This window comes from Vespa velutina, chromosome 24 (assembly GCF_912470025.1).
Source record: "Vespa velutina chromosome 24, iVesVel2.1, whole genome shotgun sequence".
Taxonomy (NCBI): Eukaryota; Metazoa; Arthropoda; class Insecta; order Hymenoptera; family Vespidae; genus Vespa; species Vespa velutina.
The window spans coordinates 3,319,305-3,345,218 of record NC_062211.1 but is presented as its reverse complement, the minus strand read 5'-3'; the positions used below and the strand labels follow the sequence as shown (position 1 = coordinate 3,345,218).

The window sequence follows — 25,914 nt, the reverse complement described above, 5'->3', positions numbered from 1 at the left end:
TCTATTTCTCGCCAAATTCCGTGTGATATATTTCCACAGAAGCAAAAAGTACTTTTACTATTTTTACATCTCTATAGGATTTCCCTTGAATCTATGCAGTTTGTCTTTGATCTTCAGGGTTAGCCTTAACAAATAATTATTTATTGAGCGCAAATCTACGTTGTGTAATATTACAAATATTACATAAGACGGACACGAACGAGCGATTGAAACAATGAAAAATTAAGCGGTAAATATAAATAACTAACTAACAACACGTGTACATGTACAGTATTTGTATATACGATTATGTAATACGACTATTATCGATGTATATCCATTTTTATTTTGATAAAAAAAAAAAAAAAAAAAAAAAAGTTACAAATATGTTAATAAAAGTATAGTAGTATAATGATATAAATTTTCTTTTTCTAAATATATACTTTTATATAAATCGTAGTAATGAAAATCGATGGTACATAATCGTAAGATAAAAAAGAGAGAAGAGAAGAAAAGAAAAGAAAAGAAAAAAAGGGCATAATATATGAATAAATTATACGTATAATTGATATGTATCTTGAAATGTAACTGTACATAATATGTTTTGTAGGAAGAAATGATTGTTTAAAACATTATGTCTTCTTGAACCAGAATAATCAATAATCGGACCTATGGTTTAGATGGCAGTGCATTCTTGTTATGAGACACTCTTTTAGTGTCTTACAAATATCAGCAAAAATTCGTGCATTCGATCTAATATATCGTACAGCTCAATTAATTTCATTATTACGAGAATTATTCTGTAAGGTATAAACTATAAATTTAACATTTTACCATTATTATAATTTTATGGATATTATAATAATTGAAAAAGGAGACAGTAAGGAAATTTAATTGTCTAGAAAAAGTCACATAAACGTAACAAATATTCAATCAGTTTGAATAAGCGTAAAAATATAAACATAATGTTGCAAACAAAGGAAAATATGCACTACTTGTTCGAACACATAATGACTAATTGTAAACTCTATTTGCGCACGTAAGGATTTCAAACGAACGTTTGAAAGAAGATTGTTTCTGGTGAGAAGATAAAAGAGCTTCCTTAAAAAAATATGGAAACACAGGAGGATTGCTCGGTTCGAAGGGGCCAACTGGTGCAACGATATCCAAATGATTATAAAAACGACGGACATGCTTCACTTTGTGAGTATCTGTTATAGCAACTTTTTCGACAAGCTATTTTTACTAAATTTCTCTTCTGTTGTTGTTGTTATTATTATCATCATTAACAAAGCAATGATGATGAGCCAAGCACAGTATATGAATACTGGAAGAGCTACTGTGCGCATAGCAGTATACCTAATGACTGGAGTATTTGTAACAATGGAAGTTGAGCAAAGCTCGACCGCACAACAAATTTTAACTATAGTACAAACGGAAGGAGAATTAGGATTGGCAAGAGCTCCGCCTTTAATCGGGCAGCCAGTATTTGCTTTATGGCTATGCTCATCCCAATTGGAGATTCAATTAAGACCGAATCACAAGCCAATAGAATTAGCCGCCAAATGGAACCGTTTAGTTAAAAAATATGGTTCGCAAAGAGATGGAACCGACGAGGAACCTTTATTATACTTTCGCAGGAATGTGTTTCTTTCTAGATACGACGAAGAGCAAATAAAGGAGGCTAAAGTACTTGAACTGTTGTATGCAGAAGCAAGGCACAATGTTTTACAAGGTAATAAGCTTTGATAACAAGGTATAAGGTATAAATTAATAATCCTAAGAGAGATACGCGCGAATATATATATATATATATATATTTATATTATTCTTAGTTCAAAAATGTATGTCGTTGTCATAGGTAGATATCCATGCGAAGGGCAAGCACGATATGCAAGCTTAGGAGCATTACAAGCACGTATTGAAATAGGCCCGTATAACTCACAAACACACACATTGGCATTTTTTAGAAGGCACCGAGGAAAATTTTTACCACATCATTACACATCACCGAGTCTTTTATTAGGATTAGGACTTGGATTAGGTTTGGTGGGAGGTAAAGGAGCACCAGAAGCACGCCTTTTGGAACAATATAAACGAATACCTAATCATACTGGGGCGAATACAAATCCAAGAAAACTTATTAGGAAGTATCTTGAATTTTGTTGGGGCCTACCTTGTTATGGTGCTGCCTTTTTTCAAGGACAAATTGAACGTCCTGTGAGAGGACTAGCATCATGGATTACGAATCGTGACTTACAAGTCCTGATTGCTATCAACACCTCGGGAGTATACATTGTAGATGATATGCAATGTGTAAGTCAACAAATTTACATCTTTCATTCGTTTCTTGTTATATCCATAACGATTTAGTTTTCTTTAACAGAGTCTTCTATTAGGATTGAAATACTCGGAATTAAGTTGGGAAATGGCAAAACCTTCCGACGAAAGAAACCCCGATTGTCTGCCCTGTTTGTTTCTACAATTTCCTGTTAGAGAAAATGGTGCACGCGTTTATAAAATTCTACAAGTATTCTCGAGACAAGTGTGTTTTATAAAATAACAACACTAATAATAATAATAATGATAATGATAATAATAATAATAATAATAATAATAATAATAATAATAAGGAAATAATAAATATTAAAGATAATACATATGTATCAGGCAATAATGATGGACACTTTAATTTCTGGTTTTGCCGAGGAAAATCGCAATCACAGTTCTCACAATGATGGTACAAATAGCGAACGTCAATTGGATCATTCTGCAACTACTACCTACAGTACTGGTAGTTTTACGAATAAACTTAGCAAATTTACTTTGGCAACGTTTGATGATGAAGGTGATACTATACTATAGAAATATTTTTTCTTTACTTATGCAAATAATCGTTTAATCTATTAATTATTAATTTTATTGAAATGGATCCAATTGTTTTAGGTCGATGCATCGGGCAAATGGGTTCTTGGTCTTTCCAATAGTCTTCACTTCGAAATAATGCGACAAGTGACACATACGCACGCATGACGCAGCAGCCACGCGCGCACGCATCATCCACGTACGCACGCACGCACGCACGCACGCACGCACGCACACACACACGAAAAGACAAAGTAACATTTATCTATATAAATATAAAAGTTCCTTATTGTTTTTAACTTACTGTTAATATATGTTGTTACTTGTAGAGACTGGAAAGACGTTCGTCTTCCTGTAAAAGCTCTACTAGCATTTTATATCGTATAGGAACTAAATTCTTATGACGTTCTAACTTTATATCCAACAACTGCAGATTAAAGGTTATTTCGTTGCTTTTTGCTATAAACTCTTCTTCTTCCTCCCGTGTTAAATCTTCATTCTAAATAAAAAATATTACAATTGTATTACATATAAATATATTTACGGATTAATAATATAACCTTTGATCATGCAATGTTAATACCTGTGTTAGTAACATTTGCAATTCATTCAGTTTCTGTGTAAGTTTTTCAGATTGACGTAAAATAAGATTCCCTTTATCCACCTCTGATTGCTTAAAATCATTTAGACAATCTTCTCGTAATAGATATGCTTGAGCTTTACTTATCTGCTTTGGATTTCCTATTCGTGCCAAGTACGGAGCCAAGTGATCAGGAGGTTTTGCAATGTCTTGCGAAGAAGATATCGTTGTTGTAGCCTGCATAAAATTTAGATGAGTATTTTTTATATACCAATAATATATGAGACATATTCATGGGAATACCTTTATAGATTTTCCCGTATCAATTCTATTTCTGTCGAACGAAGAAATCATTAAATTTGGACTTAAATATTCGCTCGTTCGTCTTTTTATAAATAAAGAAATTTCAGTTTCGGCATCTCTGATATTAGATACACATTGGTCTTCCTCCTTTAATAATTTTTCTATTTCATAAAATAGATGTAAGCTTTTTTCAGGCGGTGACATAATATCCGACTGCACAACAATAAATGAAAAGTACCAATTTTATTAGCGATTATTGAAAAGAATATGATTTGGGGAGCGATAACGTTAAGTTAACGTTAACGTTAAAGAAATATTTACGTTGTATCCTTGAATGATAGCGGTATGAATATTAAGATGTTCTCCTGTTTCTGGCTTCTTATATACCCGTATAGCTCTTGTGATTCTTTCTTCTTCATAATGAAATTTCAGATGTATCTCTTTTTCCGTTAAAACAAATTCACGTACAGCAATATCTCTAGATGCCGGTAGTACTTCATTCCTATGATATTTTTCAGTTATCGTCTAAATAAATAAATGTTTAAGTAGATCATTTTTCAAGAACATATTATCATTCACTATCAGACATAAAAACTTACTTGAATATAACGATAATGTATTCCTTCTATTGTAGATTCATCTTTATACGGCGAGAACTCGGCGTTCCTGAGTGCCACAAAATATTGACTATTATATTGCCAAATGTTAGAATCATTGCTTACAAAGATAGAATGTGGCCTTACCTGTAGTACAGGAGATCTTCACGATTAACATAATATTGTGTTAAACGGAAAGGATACATATGGATTTCTGATAATCCATCAAGACGAACCATGTCATAGAAGCATAATACTCTTTCGCTAAATACGAATGAACTATTGTCGTGATTATAATAGCGATGTTCTAAAAATTCTCTATTATTAGAAAATATTATGGAATTGAAAGAAAATCTATTTAGGTATCAATTACCTTTACATGCATCAGAGCGACCCCTTTCATAGTAATCGATAATATAATTGGTATTCAAGTTTCTTCGTGATTTTATTAAATTATCGCTCCTATTAGCATATTTTTCATAAATTTCAATCGGAGTTGTATACTCATAATCATCATATATTGTTAGTTTTTCTATTATTCCATCTGACTGCGTATAAGGAGCATACAAATCTACTTTAACTTTCTTGTAAAATATTGTCTTATGACCTCGAGGATATCGCCTCTCAAAATCTATAAACGGAGCAACTTTGTGTTATATTGTGTTGCTGGGGAGAAAAAAAGAAGGATACAAATCTGCGTAAGAAAGTAATGAAACAAATCGCGTATGAAATCATAAAAATATTATAGGCTCGATCGATATAATCACCTAAACTATTTATGTATATTTCATTTACATAGGAGGAGGGCATATCTAAGTGTTTCTCCCGCTCTATCTCAATATTTAATTCTTCGTTTAGATCATCCTCAACGTCCGGCATAATCCATGATTCGCCAGGAAGTAGATGCTCCCATAGCTCCGTTAGAGTTAAATTCCAATTTATTTTGTCACAACCGATCGTCGAATCCTGCTGCATATTTATCCAATAATTTTGATCATTCCAGATACTTTCTACACCTAGGTATAAAAGATTAGTTCGAGGATCGAGCAGATCGTACATTTCTCCGGACGAGGGCTCGATAAAGAATGGATTTTTAACTTGTCTTTCTTTCATATTATTAAGAGCAGGTAAGACGACGACCCATGCATGAACTCTATATCCATAATATTTATCTGGTGGTGGTTTTTCCAATTCCTAAGCATCATGATAAATATAGAACTGTTATTACGTATTATTTCTGTTAAAGAAAAAAAAAAAAAAAAATACATACAATTATAATTCTAGCTTGCTTTTCTTCTTCCTCTTGGACTTCAGTTTCCAGTTTAAGCTTTTCTCTGGCATCCAGTTTCAATAAAAATTTGCTTCTAAAATCCGCCGGAGGTTTCAATTTATACATTAAATTAACATCTTCTTCTTTCGACAGTTTTAATTCTTTCAAATCTTCCGGTAAATACGGGCAGGAGATTTTGGTTCTATTGTATTGAACTTGTTCGCGGGATGCATAGCCAAAAACTACAAATGCATTATATCCTTGTCCTAATAGGAGACTCGTCAAGAACGTTGCACACTCGAAACTGTTACCGCTGCGAAAATTGATTAACCACGATGGGGAGCGTAGGATTGCTGGCTGAGAAATAATAAATTAATGGAGAACATATTATTATTATTATTATTATTATTATTATTATTATTATTATTATTATTATCATGCGATTCTATGACGTGTGTCTCTTCAAGATCTTTCGATTATTACCATTCAAGATTTGGAGAGAAAAATATACAGAGGATTCGTATAAATCAAAAAGCGCGCGATAAGAGATGATCATTAGGTGACGCCATCTAGAATAATTATCATCATCTAGGATAATCATTATTGCATAATGGAGGTCATATATGACAATGGTTCAAATGTCTAGTTAATAATATTTCATTCGTATTAACGAGCCCATATTATCAGCGGATAAGATAGATTACGATAGGTAAATGGATATTTTATATGGTATTAGAATTAATCGGTGGTCGGTAACGTAGAAGACATTGCCGACGTAAAAGCAATAGAGAAAGAAACGATGCTGCATCGTCGGTAAGTAGGGGACAGTTTAGTGAAAACGACAGAAGTAATAATAACAATACCAAAGAGTAAATATGGGGCACACAGAGTGAGCGAGGGCGATCATCGAAGGCGGGAGGGGTGAGTAACTCGAAGCGAAATGCGTCGTCGAGCACATGGCAAGCGGCCTGCGTATCTTCCCTGTTTCCTGACCTACGCTATTGTATTATGATCTATGCGCTTGGAATATATAGCGCCGCTTGCGCGCTGAAAGAATGTTTAGACCAGACGGAGAAAAAAGTTGGATAGTAATATAAACTTGTTGTGTGTATCGTGAACTCACGAAATCGATTCAAAATCTTTGTTCGTTCGTTCTTACAGATGACAAGCTACGTGATAAAAGAATAATACCAAGCTTATCAAACGGTAATTTCTGCATGTTCAACGATTAAAAAATTAAAAAATATTTTTAACATTGCGTCACGACGCGATAGCGAAAAGTTAGACGTGACGAAACGTCACGGAGAGGGAAATTTTTTCCAAGAAGGAGATTTTTCATTTTTCGACGTAAGCCCGAGAGTAAAAAGAGAGAGACTAGAAAGGGGATGTTCGTTTAGGTTGGAAAGCATTGGTCAGTGGGTGGCAATGGCAAAGCTTTTCCGAGCCCTTTCGAGTCCTTACGGAGCCCTTCGGAGTCCCTCGCGTTCGCGATCGGTCGGCCGCCTCCGCCACCGTCGCTGCCTCTTCCTCGAACCTCCGCTCCCACCTTCGCCTTCGCCTCCAACTCCTCCTTGCGTCACCCTCATTCCACGCGCGCGACCCCTTCGACCAGCACCCACGTGCTGCCGCTGCCGCTGCTGCTGCTGCCGCTGCCGCTGCTGCTGCTGCTGCTGCTGCTGCTGCTGCTGCTGCTGCTGCCGCTGCTGCTGCCGCTGCTGCTGCCGCTGCTGCTGCTGCTGCTGCTGCTGCTGCTGCCGCTGCTGCTGCTGCTGCTGCTGCTGCTGCTGCTGCTGCTGCTGCTGCTGCTGCTGCTGCTGCTGCTGCTGCTGCTGTTGCTGCTGGGTCGCGCAAGACGAGGGTGTGAGGTAGCAGACTACGCGGAGAGATACCGCCGCGTCGCGCGGCAGCTGCGCTCAGTGTCTCTCATTCATCGACTCTTCGTTCTTTCCTCTATTTTAATCATACAAATGTTTCCCAAAACGTTCCTTATTTTATTCCTTCAAGTACAAACCTTATGATCTTCGAAACTATTTTACGACGCACCAATCAATCCAACATTAATATATTTTTTTAATATAGCGAATAACTTTTAGACATTTCCTTATATTGTGTTTCCTCATGGAAACACACTTTTCGCCACATCATTTTTATTTCTATAACATGACATGTAAAAAACATAAACTCGCAACTTTCTTCTTTTTGTTTTTGTTGGTCTTTGCTAATAATCTAATTAAATACGTTGTATCTTCGATCCACTGTGTCTTATCTTCATTTTCGGTTTTCATTTCCAAGCAACGCGTCGTTCGTAGTTCGTATTTTGTCACGGAGAGTCTCCTTGACCTTTTGCGACTTCGTGTAGATGTTTTAACTAAATCATCCAAAGAAGGGATCGCCGAGGTGGTAAGATTTAGTTTCCTCGAGAATCGCCATCTATTTCTCGTTACTGTCCATTTGCCGTTTTTTTATCTTTTTCTTCCTTTTTTTTTTCTTTACTCTCGCTTCGTCTCGTATGTTTTAGATGCGATAAGGAAGGAAATAAAAGCGCGTACGTGGAGCCGATCATGGGTGCAAGAGCATGTCCGGATCGTTCGTTGGAACAATTTAAGAAGCGACCCGGATTGGCTGGCTGTGCTTCAGAGTACAGTACCGAGTGAGACAGCGATTTTTGGAAAGTTTCGATGTCGTCGTCGTTGTCGTCTTTACTCGCCCGTATTGAAGACGTTATCCGTAGGCGACGACGACGACGACGACGACGACGACGACGACGAGGAAGATGCGACCATCGAAGCAGGCAAAGCGTGTTAGTCTCGTCTAAGTGTACGTCATTTCCCACGTATACGTGTGTACACGTATACATAAAAGGAGTATGGGCGCGCGCGCGCGCGCGCGTCCGTGCTTCAGAGGATAGAAGGGTGGAGAAGCGGGAAGATGGAGCAGCAACGAGCGATGGAACGAGGGGTGGTATAGGTAGAGTGGATAGGACGAGGTAGAGATAGAGGTAGAGGTAGAGGTAGAGATAGAGATAGAGGTAGAAGCAAAGGCAGAGGTAGAGAGAGAGAGAGAGAGAGAGAGAGAGAGAGAGAGAGAGAGAAACCTAAATCAGGGGCGATCGCGCGCCGAGCGAGCGACGTCGCTATCTCTGAATATGCGAACCGCTATTTGGCGTCCGCGGCGCGTACGTACCTAGTACCCGGTATTACTAGATACTAGATAGTACCTAGTCCCTCCTACCTATGTACTTCGCCTAGATGTTAGCCCCTCGTATTCGTGAGTTAGGCGAACGGGCAACACCACCATTCACCACCACCACCACCATCAACGCCCGTTTTACCTATCTACCTACCTACGTATGTATACATACATACTTACATATGTATATGTCTACATACAAGTATATGCAGTCGCGCTTTGCCGGAGGTGGAGATCGCCCTACGGTCTCGCACACCTACCACTACCGGGGTTTACACCTACGCGACTTACATACCGTACACGCTCTGATACACCGATGAAACCCACGCGTGCGCCCGCGCGCGCACGCCCTTAGATCTACGCGGTGTTTAGAAAACTACGGAGAATCGAACGATACCGTTCTTCCCTGTTCTCTCTTCCATAGACAATGTCCTAACTCGAAAAGAGTTATCACGATTATCATTTACAACGTTGTGTCGTTGATTACAAATGAATAGACTTTGCGTTTTCGTTCTCCTTTTCTTTTCTTAGTAGACGTATATATACGCTTCCTATTAATTCAGTAGTATAAATTCAAAGGTCAAAAACATTTCAGTTTATCCGCTTTAATTTTGTTATTGTTTCGTGCTGATCGTTGCTCTATGCGTCATAATCGCTTGCGTGTACTTTTCAGTCGTAACGAGCGAAAGAGCGAGTTTGAAACTTTGCCGGCAATTGTGCGGATTATACCTTTGATTGCGCAGAACGAGATGAGAGAGAGAGAGAGAGAGAGAGAGAGAGAGAGAGGGAGAGGAAGAGAGAAAAGGAGGACGGAACAAAAGGGGAGAAAGCGAATCCAGCACGAGTCTAGTTTTAAACTTTATAAGAATGGAGTACGCTCACTTTCGTCGCGAAACTCCGAACGAACGAGAAGAAAGATTTCGACCCGTACGTTAACCGATTTCTTTTTTTTCTTTTTTTTTTTTTTTTTCTTTTTTCTTTAAAACACACAAATGCAATATTTTTAGTGACGTATCGATAACAAGGAGCTCTTTTCTTTACCGTACAGAAATACGTTCACGTAAAATTTTATGATATATCGAACGATAAAAACTACGTATCGACATAATAATTTTAAACTGTATTATATAGCATATAATGAAATAAAATCGGTGAAAAAAGAAGATGAGATAGAAGATGGTTGACGAAAAGTATTTTTTTATTGGTCGATGACAATTCTTAAGAACAAGAAAAACAAAGATAAAAAGTATGCCATCTTTTTTCTTCTTTTTCTTTTTTTTTTTTTTTTTTCAAAAATAGCAAAGGTTCTCTATCGTTGAAAATACCGGTGACGTATATGTACGCGGAGTGGAGCTTGGTGTGTTTTAACGAGCGGTACACGTGTTTCCGACGTAGATGCTATAAAGTAAGTACGCTCACGCTCGCATTCGCGCTCATGTACATACGTAGTAGTACGAGCATACGTAGATACGTAATACTTAGCGAGCGCGCGTCATTATTCAAGCTCGTACGTAAGTACGTAAGTACGCGTACATGCATACTTAGCGTGTAGCCGAGTCGGCACGCTGGAAACCCTATGCGGAAGGCCGCTTTTCAATGAGCGAACGACGGAAGAAAAGGGAGAAACGGTATGGCGCGGTGCGGAATGAACGCGGTACGACGACAGAAGAGAAAGAGAGAGAGAGAGAGAGAGAGAGAGAGAGAGAGAGAGAAAGAGAGAGAAAGAGGCACAGGCAGAAAGGAAAAGGGAGAAGAGAGAGAGAGAAAGAGAGAGATGAACGAGCGAATATATAAACCCTTATCGAAATCGTGATTCACCCCGCATTCTCTAAAGACCCCCTAACCTATTAACATCTATATCGCAATAACAGATACATTCACAGAGACGGACTCGTGCGCGCGCGTATATATATATATATATATATATATATATATATATATATATATATATATATACATTTGTGTGTATGTACGTACGAGTATTGACCTGGTATGGTCACTCGTCCACCCTCGCCTTTGCCGAAGCGTTATTATTACCGGCGGGTCGCATATTCTCACACCGCGACGAAAAAAAAAAGAATAAATAAATAAAAAGGAGAAGCTCAACCTCGTATCTCGGAGTCATTAACCGATTTTAGGCGAACGAGTAGTGCCTTTGTCTTTACGAGTTTTTCCGTGAATTTATGTATATCCAATGTCGACGATACGACGCGACCAAACGTTCATTTTCCTTAGTTTTTCTTAGTTTCTTCTTTTTCTCCTTCAGGTAGAAACTGAAATTTTTCAGGAGCGACATTCGATGTATCTTTATACGCTTTTCTTTTCGTCGTTAAATCAATCGCCTCGAGGTAAAGGGTTTGCGGTTTACGCTATTCCTTTTCGAATTTTCGCAGCTCGTCGAATCTCTTTCTTCCTCAACTTCTAACTTCTTCACTGAGATCCGAACGACCGAAGATGGATACTTAATGACCCACTGTTCGTTTACGGGCCAAGTTCCTTCCACGGAGAAAAGTTTAAACGCTTTTACGAAACTACCGTTAAATAGGGTGAAGGATCGTCGAAGGTAGTCCGAGTTTATAAAGTGCCACGAATAATTGCGAACAAAGAAAGACGCCACGAAGATTAGCATTTTTTTAAGAGGTAAAATACTTGGCTAGTGCCAAAGGGTTGTTCGGAATGATAGAAACGGAGGAAATTTCGTAATCAGATAGCAAAGAAACGGAATGTAACTTTCTGTTTCTGGTTCGTATTCGGATCAAGGAGAGCATTTTCTTTACCGTCCGTTTCATGTACGGTGTCGTCAACGGTATTAGTTAAGAAATCGAGCTCGTTATACTTTTCTCATTCGAACTCGAAAAAGATAAGCATTTAATATGGGTATATAAGTTTAATCGTGATAAGTACGAGGATGAGGTAGCTGACGCGTAGGCACGTAGGTGAGCAGAAGGAAACGTGGACCGCTTTTCGGACGGACACCCAGTGCATCGAGATAGGTAGATAGACGTCCGGATAGATGCATGCCACGGCAGCAACGGTAAGGGATGCCGAGAGGAGGAGGGGTTGCGCGTAAAGAGAAGGGTAGGAAGGGGGTGCGAGAAGAGTAGGAGGCCCGGAGGTTGTTGGGTTGGGTGGTGGTTCTCTCGCTGATTACGTCGCAGGATGGCCAGGAGAGAGAAACGTCGGAGAGGATGCTCGCTCGTTCGGTCCGTCGGTCGATCGGTCGGTCGGTCGGTCGTTTGGTCGGTCGGTCGGTCGGTCCGTCGGTCGGTCGGTCGGTCGGTTGGTTGGTTGGTTGGTTGGTTGGTCGACACGACGACGGTGGTACGCGCGGAGGAAGCTGCTGCTTCGTCGGATAGAGGCGAATATATCCGCAATGTCCTACCACCGACCCTATGCTCGTCCTATCTCCCTCGCTCGCCCATCCTATCTCTTCTCTCCTTCCACCGATCTCTCCCTCGGTGTCTCTACGCTTCTCTCTCTCTCTCTCTCTCTCTCTCTCTCTTTCTCTCTCTCCCTCTCTTTCTCTCTCTCTCTCTCTCTCTCTCTCTCTCTCTTTCTCTCTCTGGCTCTTCGTAGCATCCTCCATCGTTTGCCTCTCTCTCCCACTTCCCCCGTGGTCTTCTCTTTCTCTCGCGACGTTTCTCTCCCTCGGCCTCCCAGGGCCCTAAGCTAAACTAAGCTACGCCAGGGTAGGATAGCGCCGTTCGCTATAGGATGGGATAGATGGTTGGTTGGTGCCCACCTACCTACCTACCTACCTACCTACCTACCTACCTACCTACCTACCTACCTACCTACCTACCTATCCACCTCTGCTTCGCTCTCGCACACGAAGAGGATGCCGACGACGCAGACGACGACGACGACGACGACGATGGCAACGACGACGACGACCGACCCCTCGCGCAAAAGCAGCCACCCTACCCGTATACTCGCTCTATACCCTATATACCCGTCTTGCTCCTTTTCGCTCAGATCTCAAGCTAGTTTCTCTCTCTCTCTCTCTCTCTCTCTCTCTTTCTCATACACTCTGGTAGCAACACCCACAGACCCCCTAGGGGTTAGTTAGGGGTGGTATATTGACGGCCGGCGTCGCGAGGACGCCTATACTTAGTGTGCCGGCGAACCGTCGCGTTTCCAGCTAGGCACCCTCTCTTCACTTCACCCCCGATCTCTTCGCCATTCTCTCCTCTACCCTCTTCGCCACCCTCTTTACCACCCTCCACTCGTTCGCGTCCTCGCTCCGACTCAGCCTCACCCACCACGTTCGCCTCCTCCTTTTCCTCCACCTCCGCCTCTTCCTTCTCCTCCTCCAAAGTGTCCTCCCCTTTCCACCCACCGCCACGGCTCCCTCGGTCCATCCTTCGTCCACCCGCTCCTCGACATTGGCGCGCCAACGCTACTACTACCACTAGTATATCGTGGCACTGCTGTCGCTACTACCACTACCACCAAAGGAAGCATCACCTTCGACCTTCTTCTACCTCGATGACCCCCCTAGAACCGGCAGGCAGGTCTACGTTCTATCTATGCGAACGATAGAAACTGTCGAACGTGTCTACCAGTGAGCTACGTCGACCTCGTCGAAATTGCCGTTGAAAAAGGATTTCGTGCGATCGTGCCATCGATGCGTTTGCAAATCCTTTGTCCCGTCTTTCTCCCTCCCTCCGTCTCTCTCTTTCTCTTTTATACTCACGAATATGCGAGAGAAAAAAATATGTATTACAGATAGATATAGTATATCTGTGTATATATGGTTGTACAATACATGTACATTTATGTATATGTATATATATATATATATATATATATATATATATATATATACACACACACCGTGCGCATGTAAAGAGAGGGGTCCCAAAATCAATGCCCCGCGGGCACGCGGTTCTTCGTGACGCACCTGAATCGCGATCAGAAAACGACGACGACGACGACGACGACGAGGACGATGACGACGACGACGACGACGACGACGACGACGACGACGACGACGACGACGACGACGTATGGAGAGAGGAGGGTCGAACGAGCTCGATTAGGGACCAACCAAGAGAAATTATGTACACATCGAAGATGATGGGGACGTTGCACGCGATCGCTTTGCTTCTTCTTTCGACGCAAAACTCCACGAAAACATCGAACAGGGGAAAGTTAGTCTTTGCCAATACGAATACGAATCGTCGATCTTTTTAAAAATATTTTCTTTTATTTTTCTTCTTCTTCTTTTATAATTTCGTCGAACGGACCATCGTAGCAACGGGCCATTTTCAATCTCCTTTTTAATGCTCTTTGGGTCGTTAAAATTCCGTTAGGTTCGTTCGTTCTCGGATGGCCGTGAAAGGTCGACGCGTAACGCGTTCTAATACCACCAATATACGAGAAACGTTTTAGCTAGAAGCTAATGACGATTTGCAGGAGGATAAGGAGAAACCGAAAGGGAAACGAAGAAGGTTTATCGTGAAATCTGTAACCTCGTCCCTTTTCCCCTTTCTCCATCTTTTCCTACTCTCAGCATTACTGCACTTACCTGAAATTGATGGGCACTCGTTCGATTTGTTAAATAGAAAGGCAGTTGGATACCAACCGTAAGAGGAAAGGAGAAACCGAAGAGGTAAGAGGAGGGGGAGGGGCGGATTGACGCAACGAAGGACGCGGCGGGAGAGGTGACGAGGAACGTGCTACATAGTAATCGAATGAAGGGTGCTCGAGGTGACTGACTCTACCGGTTGCCAAAAGTATGCGTAGTTTCATTCGAAAATGATTCTCTCTCTCTCTTTATCTCTATATATTCATAATTATCCATACTCGATGACTTGTTCGTTGCAAACATTCGAAATCTAAGTAGCTCTTTAAGGAGAACTCACGGAAAAGATTCAGAAGACATCGCCATTTCAAGACCGTCTGTGCTGTATTACGACGATAATGTCACTGAGGCGTCGTTAAATGACGTCATGAAGCTTCGTTTTTATGCGACACGCAGGCGTTATATCTGCTGGCGCAGATTGCGACCGTAAAAACTTAACTTCCGCGAGAAATTACCGACTCGTATCCTCGCGAAAAACTTGTCGAGTAAAGGAAGAATTTTTGTTAAAAGAGAAAAAAAAGAGAGAACAAGGACAAAGAGATAGGTTGGGAGAGAGATATGTAGAAATATGTAAAGATAGAGAGAATAGTCGTGTATGTGTGTGTGTGTGTATATATATATATGAATATATTACGATGAATATATATATATATATATATATATATATATATATATATATATATATATATATATATATATATATAGAGAGAGAGAGAGAGGGAGAGAGAGAGAAACGTACGCGTATGTCGCATTTTAAGCATCATAATTTTCATTCTATGAGGAAAAGGCGATAATAACGCAAGGTGTATGTCGTACAAGTATAAGAGCGTGTTCGCTCCTCGACAAGGATGCAAATTTTATTTTGCATATACGGGCGTCATTTCGAATTCGATCGATCGGTACGAAATTATACGAGTATTGATCGTCCAAAAAAGCTTGTCGATGAGTCGAAATCGATAGCGAAGAAATTGAAAGAGAAGAGACCGACGTCCGGAAAGAGACTCGGCAGTAGTAGTGCATTTATCTTTTCGTCTATCGGTCTTCGTGGAATTTCACTCTCTCTCTCTCTCTCTCTCTCTCTCTCTCTCTCTCTCTCTCTCTCTCTCTCTCTCTCTGCCTCCCTTTCCCGAGGAGGCGCCGAAGCAAATTATCGTTGCTCGCAGAGATAGCATAAAGGGAGAGAAAGAAACGAAGGAGACGGCACGGTTTCGCAGGATGGACAAATAAAAGCGTGCGAGAAGGTCTCTCTTTCTCGAGGAGGCCTTTGCAAGATGAGATAAGGAAGTACCGTTCTAAAGTAATGGAAAAATGTTATGATAACAAAGTATATTTCGATATTTTTTCCGGGAGAATAAAAAACTTGCTTTTCGTACAATTGATTCTCAATCATTTTTAGCAAATCATCGATAGATGCCTAAAGAAGAACGCATAAAACACTTTATTCAATTTTTGACAAAAAGAATTCGACTCGATTAATGAAAATCAATGATCGATCTTTCAATATATAAATATATTTTTCTTAAATCATTCATTTATTTATCTTTTTCTTATAGATATCGAGAGCGATAGATGATATTTCAACTTATTCCAAAGATTTGTAAGATTTATCAAAAGAGAAGAGAACTTAGGAAGTTATTTTCCTTCTAGATCGGCCTTTGAAACGAGCTGATTTTTTTATCTCTTCTCTCTCTCTCTCTCTCTCTCTCTCTCTCTCTCTCTTTGTCTCTCTCTTTCTTTTTCTTCTCGATCCACCGCCAACTTTGCACCGCGTCGCGAACAGACGTCGAGTTTGCGGCGACTCGAATTATCGGCCGACGACAGTGCCAGCGAGTTTCTCGAAAAGCAGGACCGTACAATGTCGGAGTCCGACCTAACGTTCAACTCGTTGGAAAAGAAAAAAGTGACGAGTAAGAGAGATAAATTACGAAAATGTATTAACTAAGCGAATAATTTCAAAGAGAGGAGAAAAGAGGTTTCTTCCGAAGGAACTTTTTTTTATAGAATACTTATTGTTAGTAGAAAAATCCAAGAGGATCATTTACGCAAGCAAAGAAAGGCATTCCGCTCTCTTTGAAAATAACGCAAAAAAGTGTCGGAGGGCTCGTCAAGGTTGTTACGTTCCGTGTTCGACGCGTCCGTTTTTTTTCTTTTTTTTTTTTTTTCTTTTTTTTCTTTCTTCCCACCTTAGGAGTCTCTCTACCTCTCTCTCTCTCTCTCTCTCTAGTCCGTGACCTCGTTCGTTTCCCGACGTAAATCCGTCAGAGAGCCGCGATGTCCGCGCGCGCGGTTCTCCGTTTGGGGACACCTTTTTCCCTCCCCTTACCTCTCTCGCCGTCCTCACCGCTCGACGGCTTTCCAGCTCGTCGCTCTTTCTCCGTCCGTCCTCCCCACTCTTTTGCGAGCAAAGCAAAAGAGAGAGAGAGAGAGAGAGAGAGAGAGAGAGAGAACGTTCGATCGACCTGAATTTTTTCCTCACTCGAATCGGGAGTCCTGAGAGCAATTTCTCGACTCGTCGTGGGGTGGTCGTCGTCGTCGTCGTCGTCGTCGTCGTCGTCGTCGAGGAAAACCCCGAGGAAAATCATCCGATCGATCTGCCTTCGGTCTTCAGGTCCGAAACGAACGAGAGGGACGGAAGAACGCGCGGTAGAAGCTAGAGAGAGGAAGACTAGACAGAGAGAGAGAGAGAGAAAGAGAGAGAGAGAGAGAGAGAGAGAAAGAGAGAGGGAGAGCGAGGGAGAGCAAGGGAGAGTCGTAACACGAAGGAAGGTGCGAGCGAGAGGGAAAACTCGAGGCGATGGTGAAGGCGAAAGAGAGAGAGAGAGAGAGAGAGAGAGAGAGAGAGAGAGAGGGGCCAACACAAGTATGTGCAACGCGAGCTGCACGTGTATAGCGATGGTTCGTAACCGTGTGCTTGTGCGCGGGTGGGCGAACAGAGTTTTTAAGGGGTCTTCACAATTTGTCCTTTAAATCGTGCTATTTTCTTTTCCCTCCTTATTGTTTCTCCTACGTTTCAAATTATAAAATAAAAGAGTGACGCAAGCATCGCGTAAGGTCGCAGAACGACGGATACGTAAAAGGGGATGCGAGGCAATATCGAGAGCGGGCCGGTTCTAAAGTTAACTTCATTAAAGGCGATTGTACGTAAGCAGATTTCTCGTTGAATGCTTCCGAGCGGCTAATTATACGAACTGGTTAAAGATATACTCTTACTACGAAAATATATATATATATGTATATATATGTATACATATATATATATATATATATATATATATATATATATATTATGTGAATATGAGTTTTCCAAAGGCGTTTCGCCGATGGTCCATCTTCTTCGTAGCTTTTTCATGGGGCCTAATTCGAGGTAATCGTTATAACAATAATAATTTCGATATTTTCGATGTTTCAACGAGAAGGGTGGAATTCGATAAGGATTTTCTAGTAAAACTCGAGAAAAGCGAGTACGGTGTGAAAGAACCTTTAAGTCGACGGGGTGGACAGGATGAGGTACACGTACCACCACACCGAAATCTTACGAGGCTGCCTCTGCTAACTACCTCCTATCTGCCCTGCCCGAGGCCCTGAAAACGTTCTACGTTACGCCTCGCGGGGACCCATTTCGCGCGAGCCTCTGCGCTACAGGAACGTGCTACGAATTTCGCGTACCCAGCGCATATACTCTACTAAGAATTTACATTTTCTTTGAATCTTTACGAATTTTTACTCGTCAATTCAAAGAGTATCATGGCAAAATTCTCAAATACAAAAGATTAATGTAAAAACGAATCGTGGACGGTATCGCATCGAAGATCTTCTTTATTGTCCAAGACGATCAAAGGATCGTTACTTCGGTCGATCGATCGAAGTAACGATCTGGACAAAGGGATTTTTTCGAATCGAATTAAAAAGAATTATCGAAAAGAGAGAGGGGGAGAGGGGGGGCGAAGAGAGGGAGAGAGAGAGAGAGAGAGAGAGAGAGAGAGGAGAAAAGGGAAGTACGTTTTATCGATTTTCCGTAGTCGAGGTTCTCAAAAAGGAGCGTAACGAGGAAGGGCGTCGGACGGAAACTTTCTCTTCTTTTAGAAAAGAATATTGCACGTGGCAAAAACTGACTAGCTCTTTTTAGTTTTTCGTGGAGAAAAAAGAAAAGGGAGAGAGGGAGACGAGAACAAAAGAACAAGAGAGAAAGAGAGAGAGAGAGAGAGAGAGAGAGAGAGAGAGAAAGAGAAAAGCGAGGGGCACAGCGAATCCATGTACGGCCCCGCCTCGCGAAAGAGGATGCTTTTCTTTATCCGCCGACGTGCCGTAAGCAACCGAAAAAGGGCGCGAGAGGTTCCTGGAAGGAGCTCAGTTCGTATTCTACACGGTGGGATGGTCGGTGGGATGGACGGCGGGATGGCCGGCGGGATGGTCGAAGGAAGAACGGTCGAAGGGACGCGTCGAGGAAATGAGGAAGCGCGGCCGTTCCTCTCTCGAGTTCCCTTCGTACTACTTTTCGGACAAAGTACGCGTGGCACGTCTTTCTCGAGAGAGAAAGAATCTAGTAATAAAAGATAGCCAACAAAAATAGCCCTAGTTATGATAATACACATTTCTTATATAGACGCATCAAACTAATAATAATAATAATAATAATAATAATAATAATAATAACAACAGCAATAGTAAAAAGAGAAAGGGTAATGTGAAACTGCTATCAAAAGATAGAAAGGATTTATTCGTAGGCGTCGATAATGCAAATTATTCGAAATATCTTTGTTCGTATAAGCTTCTTAAAGCTTTTTCTTCATTCCATCGCATGATTCTACGAGTAGTTTTTTCAATGTCTGGCATGATAAAAAACGAAAAAGCTCTTCCCTTTAGCTGCGCCAACAATCGAACAATTTGCGAATGATCGCTTGCTCTTATAAACTTTTCTCTATGCGCAAAAGGTGGAAGGGACAAAGGGGAAAATATTGACGTTTCTAACTTTTCTTAATCTATACAATTGCTAAATATAAAAACGAAAGAGAACGAAGAAAGAGGAATGCAAGAAAGATGTAGAAAAATAATCGGTATGCGATTTCGTTGCGAGAGTTAGGATCGTTCGTATAATCTCTATGTAATATTAAAATAACATAATCATACGCATATATTTGTTAAATCTTACTTCATATTCTTTAAAAGAAAAAACAAAGAAGAAAGGAAGATGTTGTGTTTTCTAAATATCGACTATTGCATTTGATTTTCTTAGAAATAGAGACATATCGATGAGCATATATCTAGAAGCGTTCGACGCGGTACGCGATAGAAATTCGCATCGACGTATAATTTATAACGTTCTCCTCGAGATCGAGTTATAATTCGATATACGTTTTATTGTAGGAAAGTGTAAAAGAGTGAAATATCGAGAAAAAAGAGTCATAAAATCTATTAAACCCGATAAATGAGACTCGTTAACAACAGGTTTCCGTTCATATTATTCGAAAAATGTTTCTTAATCTAATACGCAACGCAGAATTTCTAATGATATAAACGTTTCTATTCGAACGATTGCTTTTGCCAACTTACTTATTCGATCAAAATAATCTCGACAGAAAGCTATCTCGAGGGGGGGAAAAAAAAAAGAAAAGATAAAGCGCGAAGCATATTACAAAAGGAAAAGGAAAAATAATTTGGAAGGGTTCAAGGGACGATTGGAAATCAATTAAACGTTTCTGCGTATTCAATCATAATGGATACGCAGTATCGTGGATATACGATATCGTGATAAGGATATAATTTAATAATAAGTTTCTCGATCGAGTGCCCCTATTCGAAGTGATGCGAGATAAATTTTGACAAAGAGAAGATTTCCTTCTTTTTTTTTTATTTTTTTTTTTAAACCGTTCGCAGTTTGTCCGCTCAGGCGAACGAGAGAAAGACCGAACGAGTTCGATTAGATAACGATGGCGAACCTTGTAAACGGCGATTTGAGTAGCGCTTAAGCGTACGAAATTACAGTGTGAACGAACATAAAGGAGAGAATGCGGAACGCATCGTCATTTTGTAAATATTTCGTGAGGGAGCTTTGCGCTAATTTCGTGGAAAGTACCAATACAAATCCCGGGCTTCGTTTAATACATCGCTTACGTTTTTGAAGCCACGGGTCTTGCATAAATTCATTAACCAGTATCCAACCCGAAAAGGAGTCAGGAAGTACTACTCCCATTTTCGGCTCTGCCGCGTGTGAGCGAAAAAATAAAAGCGTCATCTCCCTTCCTCTTCCCCTCCACACCTTTACAACGAAAGATCTAAGCGGCTTTTTATCGAATAGCTTCGTTGTTTCTGCTGAATTTCTTTTTTTTCTTTCGTTTCTTCTTTCTATTGGATTTTCATCGAATTAATTATCTTGATTTGAATAAACGATACGCTACAAATTATACATGTATATTGCTATTAGACATATAGTATTGTGATATTATGCACATAAACTTACACATACGCGCGCGTACGCACACAAAATATTGTAGTACAGGTAACCCTTGTATAACGCGGTGCTTAAACAATGTGGTTTCGATATAACGCGGTCTTGAAATTCAGGGAGTAACCCTCGTATAACGCGTTACTTAAACAACGCGGCTTCGATATAACGTGGTCTCAACATTTTCAGATTTCTATCATCTTTTCATTTTATATATATTTCTCCAAAATATATACCGTATGGTTAGTTCTTGATCTTCCGTATGGTCTAAATTAGATAAGAATATATTCCCGTTGGTCGACTCAACGTTATTTACACAATTGTTAATTATTCATTTTATTGAATGCGATGCGAACGATACGAATGTTGCGTGTTTATATAAAAGTGTCGGATTACAACGACAATCTTTATTACTTCATTACAATTTAATATATCGTCACTTTCCTGCTAATTCTTTCTAATATTATCATGGATGAAATGATAGGGTAGAAAAATTGATGTTAAATTAATAAGGGGAAAAAAAGAAATAATAAAAAAAGAGGAGAAGAGAGGGGAAAGAGAGAGAGAGAGAGAGAGAGAAAATGCAAAGAAAATAGTCTCGTGAGAAATAACGTTTGACATTGATTTGTCAAAGGTGTATGTCCGTTCCATGCCGTTAGATGCATATAGTCCTGTTTCGAATTCGGCTTTCGCAGACGGTCCTGCTATTACCATTATTATAAGTTGATGTGACGTGACGTAATGGGAGTTAGAGCCGTATGAATGGGCATAGAGCAACAAGTTGCCACTAAAAACTGGGAGTGAGTTCGTGAGTTGAGTTCTGCTCGTTACACCTCTATATGTAGTTCTTCCTTCCCTATACTATACGTGCTATATACCCCGGCCCGTTATAAACCCTCCGGCTTTTAAAGTATTCTTTTTAAAGCGGAACTGTCCTAACAGACGTCACCGAGTCGTAATATTCCGCACGAGTGGGTGCGACGACAAATCTTTTCGATTCTCTTTTTACCACTCTCGCTTTCTCTCTCTCTCTCTCTCTCTCTCTCTCTCTCTCTCTCTCTCTCTCTATCTATCTCTTTTTTTCCTCTCTTTCTTCTTCTCTTATTTCCCCGCGCCCTCCCCCAACCCTCTCTCTCTCTCTCTCTCTCTCTGTCTCCGCCAGTCTCTCTTTTTTTTCTTTTTTCTATTCACCATCGCATATTCTTTTTACGCTTTTCTTAGGACCATCCTCGAATAGATTTAAAGATAAACAAGATCTGATCGAAAAGCGAAAAGATGTGCCGATAAATATGTCGAATCTTTTGACTTTTGCCTTCTCTTCTGGTGCATGGAAATAACAGGAAAGTAGTAACGGAAGAAGCTGTACGGACGGGTTCTTCGTCGGTCGGGTAGCTTTTCTTTCTTATTCGAGCGACCAAGCGCGCGCGCGTGCACGCTGAGAGAGAGATGAAGAGAGAGAGAGAGAGAGAGAGAGAGAGAGAGAGGGAGAGAGAAAGGGGGGAGCAGGAAGTATTATGATATTACGTCGATTCCAATACGGTTATGCAAAACGGGATTAAGTTCACTTTTAACGAATAGGGAGAAAGGATGAACACGATTAAGTATTATACAGGATTTATCGTCGCGTTTAAGCTTCTTCTTTTTTTATCATTTTGCTATTTTCTTCTCCTTTTTTTCCTTTTTTTTTCTTTCTTTCTTTCCATTGTTTCTTTTAACATCGTTTCTCATGGATTTTTTTCATTTTCATGCGCTTCAAACGAATCGAAATTACTTTTGCTTTCGTTCGACTCATTTAGAAAAAAGAAATACAGATATAGAAAGACACATAGCGATGAAGGCACGTACCGTATATAGCAATCCATCGTTGTCTCATTAATTAATTAAAGCGAAATATTGAACACATCTTACTATTCGATTGTCAACATTTTCTCATGATTTTATATAGAAACGTTCACGATAAAGGACTGCGGCCGTGTTACATCAACCATTGTATTACATTATGGATCTCCTTTGTCTTGTGCAATACTTGGTGCGATGTGCGTATTGGTTTATGCAATTTTTATAAGTATATTAGTGCTATATTAAAACTTGGTTCTCAGAGTATATAGTTGTTGCAAGAGTTTTGCCTATATACATATACACGTATCGTAAACTAGGTAGCCTGATTTTAAAGGACCCACGAAAGTGTAATAGAAAATTCTTCAAATTGTACGCCCTCGTAAAATTCGCAAAAGGTAAATCCTTTAAGAAGCTAATGTGATAATAAGAAATAACTCTTAGGAATTAGAAGTAAAATTGATAAGGAAAAACGGAAATACGCTTCTAACCGGGGCATACCAATTTTCGAGGTTCGATAAACGCATAGAAACCGGGCAAGTGCTGGGTGATGTACATACATATAGCGTAGTACGGTCGGCTACTAGTTTATTAGGCATGACCGTACCGCAGCACGGTCGTGTCTTATACACGTCCTCCATAATGGGTACCGTGTTTGCGCGCATACGCGCATCGCGTGTGGACAAAATGTCGGTGAGACCGCTGCCGAATCGATCGCTGTGAAAGGATCGAGCAATCTACCATGGCCTACGATCTCTCTCTCTCTCTCTCTCTCTCTCTCTCTCTGCCCCGAAAGCCAAGATACGAGATTCGAGCTTCGCACAGAAATTGAGAAAGAAGAAATTCAAATAGAGTATCGATGACATAATATTCTTATAACGATCGATTTTTAATCATATCTCGCTTCTTTCTTTTCTTTTTCTCGAGGAGAATCAGGATTGATTAACACTCTCGTGTAACTTTAACATATTTATATTGCATATTTCTATTTATACGTATTTTGTAAGTTTGATTGCGCAAGAAAAAATGTGTTACTTCATATTTTTATAATTTTTTTGTTTATGTAAAAATTGATTTATATATAAACGCGATAAATCGTGATAACTAGGAAGGATTTGATCTTTTATCTATCTTTACGATAATCTTGGAAGATAGATCTCGCAAGTTTACGTTATATAAAATAGGAATATAGAGACGAAATTCGTAGGTTCGAGGAAGCCGATAACGTCTTCCGAGGTATAGGATAACTCCGTTAAGTCGGCTGTCGCAACATCCTGTTGGAAATAGTCGCGTTAACTCCGCGTGCGTCAGTCGCGATTACAACGGGGTCTAACGGTCCCCGCGTAACGCGTCGATTCGCGAAGCTGCGCACTGCTGCTATCCCGAACTGCTCGCACGAAACTTTGCCGCGCCTTCACGAACGATACATTCGCATCTATTATCGTTCGTGACCAATCGTCCGAGCGGGAATGACGTCGCAAAATTACACTTCAAAATTACGTTTCATTTCGAGCGGCTTAATCTTGATAAGTGCAACCAACTTTTATAGTTTTATCATTCAAACTTCCGACCTCGTTAACGCTAGTTTTATCATACCGATCGAATATAACTGAAACTGGTTTCGATACGTTTTTACAACAATTTTTACTTCAAATTTTCATCGCTTCCTAACCGCGTTATACCTACATATAATCAATTTTATATGCGCGCGTGTATATATATATATATATATATATATATATATATATATATATATACATATATGTATGTATAAGTTCTCCTCTTTGCGTCTCCTTTTGAAATAAATACGAGGTATATTTGCTTAAACTTGTCAAGCGGAAAGGACGAATTAACGCGTCGCGAAGACTTCCTGATAAAAGAATAAATAAATAATTTTTCTCTCGCATCTAAATATAAAAAGAAAAGAGACATACGTCTCAATTATTCGTTCGTACTACCTTCGCTCTAGAAATTTTCTTTTCAATCAAAATATTCTGATTAACGAGGTAATACGGTGAAGTAATTGATATAAATATAAAACGGAAATTAATAACAGCGGAACAATTCGACGTAGTTTTGACATCTTTTTGAATAAAAAAGATCGAGATCGTTTGGTGTCCAATTTAAAAATGATAGGAAAGTTAAGACAAGTTGTTTGAATGAGACATTTCCTTGTAGTATACGTTGAGTTACTACTCTTCCAACGTCCAATGAAAGGATAAAAGAAGTCGTTATCCATTCTCGACATTGAGATGCCACGCGGGTAGTTCTCGCAAGAACGTGGCGGATATGCGAGAAGCGGTTCGTCTCATCATGGCTCAACGATTCGAAGATCGCAGTGATGACCATACAAGAAGTTGGTCGAATCGCGGTTCGGTCGAGGCGGAGTCTCATCGAGTGCTTTCTCTTCTTCTTCGTCTTTTTTCTTCGTCATCGTCATATCCGTAGCGTCGTCAACTTGCCGATGCTACGAGCAAGGATAAAAGAAGAGAACTCCGCTGGATTTAAACCGCACGATTCGTTTTCTAGATCCATAGACGAAACGCGATAGCTAGTCGAGAATCTTGCTCGATCATTCCAACGAGATTTACATAAGAAGAATCTAGGATATTCTTTCGATCTTTATATTCCTCACTTATCCGTTAACATCTTCGAGTTCGAAGAGGAAAGAACGAGTTATCCCGTGATAACGAGTAAAAAGTGAATTTTCCACAAACGTAATCATCAATCGCTAATCGCATCCGGAGCATGTTCGGAGGAACAAAGAACTCGTTAAGAAGAAGCACGTCCTGGTCGATTCTTAAGAAAATTGAAGAGAACGACAATTCGTAATGAACCTAAGAATGGCCGTTCTCTTCTTTAAAATCGCGAATAGCGATAAAGCTCCCTTTCGCGATATAATTTGACGAGATAGGACGAAGGAGGAGACTGATCGCGGATAGAAGTCTTCGTATCGGATGGCCGCATCGTTGAGCACGGAAGAAACGAACGTCGAGGGGGCGAGCGACGGAGGGGGCTGGGAAAGGAGAGTAGTCGATGCGAGAAAGGTGCTGGAGAAGGAGGAGGGGGGAGAAGGAGGAGGCTTCCTCGACGACCGTTCTCTCTCTCTCTCTCTCTCTCTCTCTCTCTCTCTCTCTGGCTCTATCTCGTCATGACCGGAAGCGGCGCGCGGGTCGAGCCCGGAACACGGCGATCTCGGTCGATTCCCTCTTAACGGTATACATCGCGGCGATCGATCGTGGGGATCGATCCTTCGTGGTGCGCACT

General features: G+C 40.4%; 2 protein-coding genes across 13 annotated transcripts in view; one reads left to right on the top strand and one right to left on the bottom strand.

Annotated features, from left to right (window-relative positions):
* LOC124956921 (FERM domain-containing protein 8) lies at positions 1-7,844 on the top strand. 11 transcript variants are annotated; one of them, XM_047513374.1, is made up of 7 exons: positions 1-229; positions 1,024-1,182; positions 1,274-1,714; positions 1,841-2,295; positions 2,366-2,524; positions 2,632-2,827; positions 2,926-7,844. In XM_047513374.1, the coding sequence occupies exons 2-7, from the start codon at positions 1,092-1,094 to the stop codon at positions 2,964-2,966; spliced, it is 1,383 nt and encodes a 460-aa protein (XP_047369330.1). In that variant the 5' UTR covers positions 1-229; positions 1,024-1,091; the 3' UTR covers positions 2,967-7,844. The 11 variants fall into 11 exon arrangements, 8 of the variants coding, with proteins under 8 accessions (XP_047369330.1, XP_047369329.1, XP_047369325.1 ...); XM_047513373.1 differs by having other exon boundaries at positions 1-786; XR_007103405.1 differs by having other exon boundaries at positions 1-1,714; positions 2,926-3,464; positions 3,551-7,844.
* Positions 397-25,914, bottom strand: part of LOC124956912 (dynein regulatory complex subunit 7-like) — a 26,743-nt gene continuing 1,225 nt past the window's right edge. Inside the window, exons 1-10 of one of the 2 annotated variants that reach the window (XM_047513345.1) lie at positions 6,077-7,176; positions 5,594-5,950; positions 5,091-5,517; positions 4,697-4,954; positions 4,471-4,630; positions 4,327-4,393; positions 4,049-4,252; positions 3,728-3,940; positions 3,428-3,661; positions 397-3,343 (exon numbers count right to left, since the gene is read on the bottom strand). In XM_047513345.1, the coding sequence (XP_047369301.1) occupies positions 3,164-3,343; positions 3,428-3,661; positions 3,728-3,940; positions 4,049-4,252; positions 4,327-4,393; positions 4,471-4,630; positions 4,697-4,954; positions 5,091-5,517; positions 5,594-5,950; positions 6,077-6,079 (2,103 nt within the window). In that variant the 5' untranslated portion in view covers positions 6,080-7,176 and the 3' untranslated portion in view covers positions 397-3,163. Of the gene's footprint in view, positions 3,344-3,427; positions 3,662-3,727; positions 3,941-4,048; positions 4,253-4,326; positions 4,394-4,470; positions 4,631-4,696; positions 4,955-5,090; positions 5,518-5,593; positions 5,951-6,076; positions 7,177-25,914 lie in introns of those variants that run through there. The other variant, XM_047513344.1, reaches the window with a different exon arrangement.

Excerpts from the sequence above, each read along its gene's own strand:
- LOC124956921 (XM_047513369.1), top strand. The coding sequence starts at position 1,150 with ATGATTATAAAAACGACGGACATGCTTCACTTTGTGAGTATCTGTTAT. Across the intron at positions 2,296-2,365 it reads TTGTAGATGATATGCAATGT|AGTCTTCTATTAGGATTGAA; the intron begins GTAAGTCAACAA and ends TTTCTTTAACAG. Across the intron at positions 2,525-2,631 it reads TACAAGTATTCTCGAGACAA|ATAATACATATGTATCAGGC; the intron begins GTGTGTTTTATA and ends TAAATATTAAAG.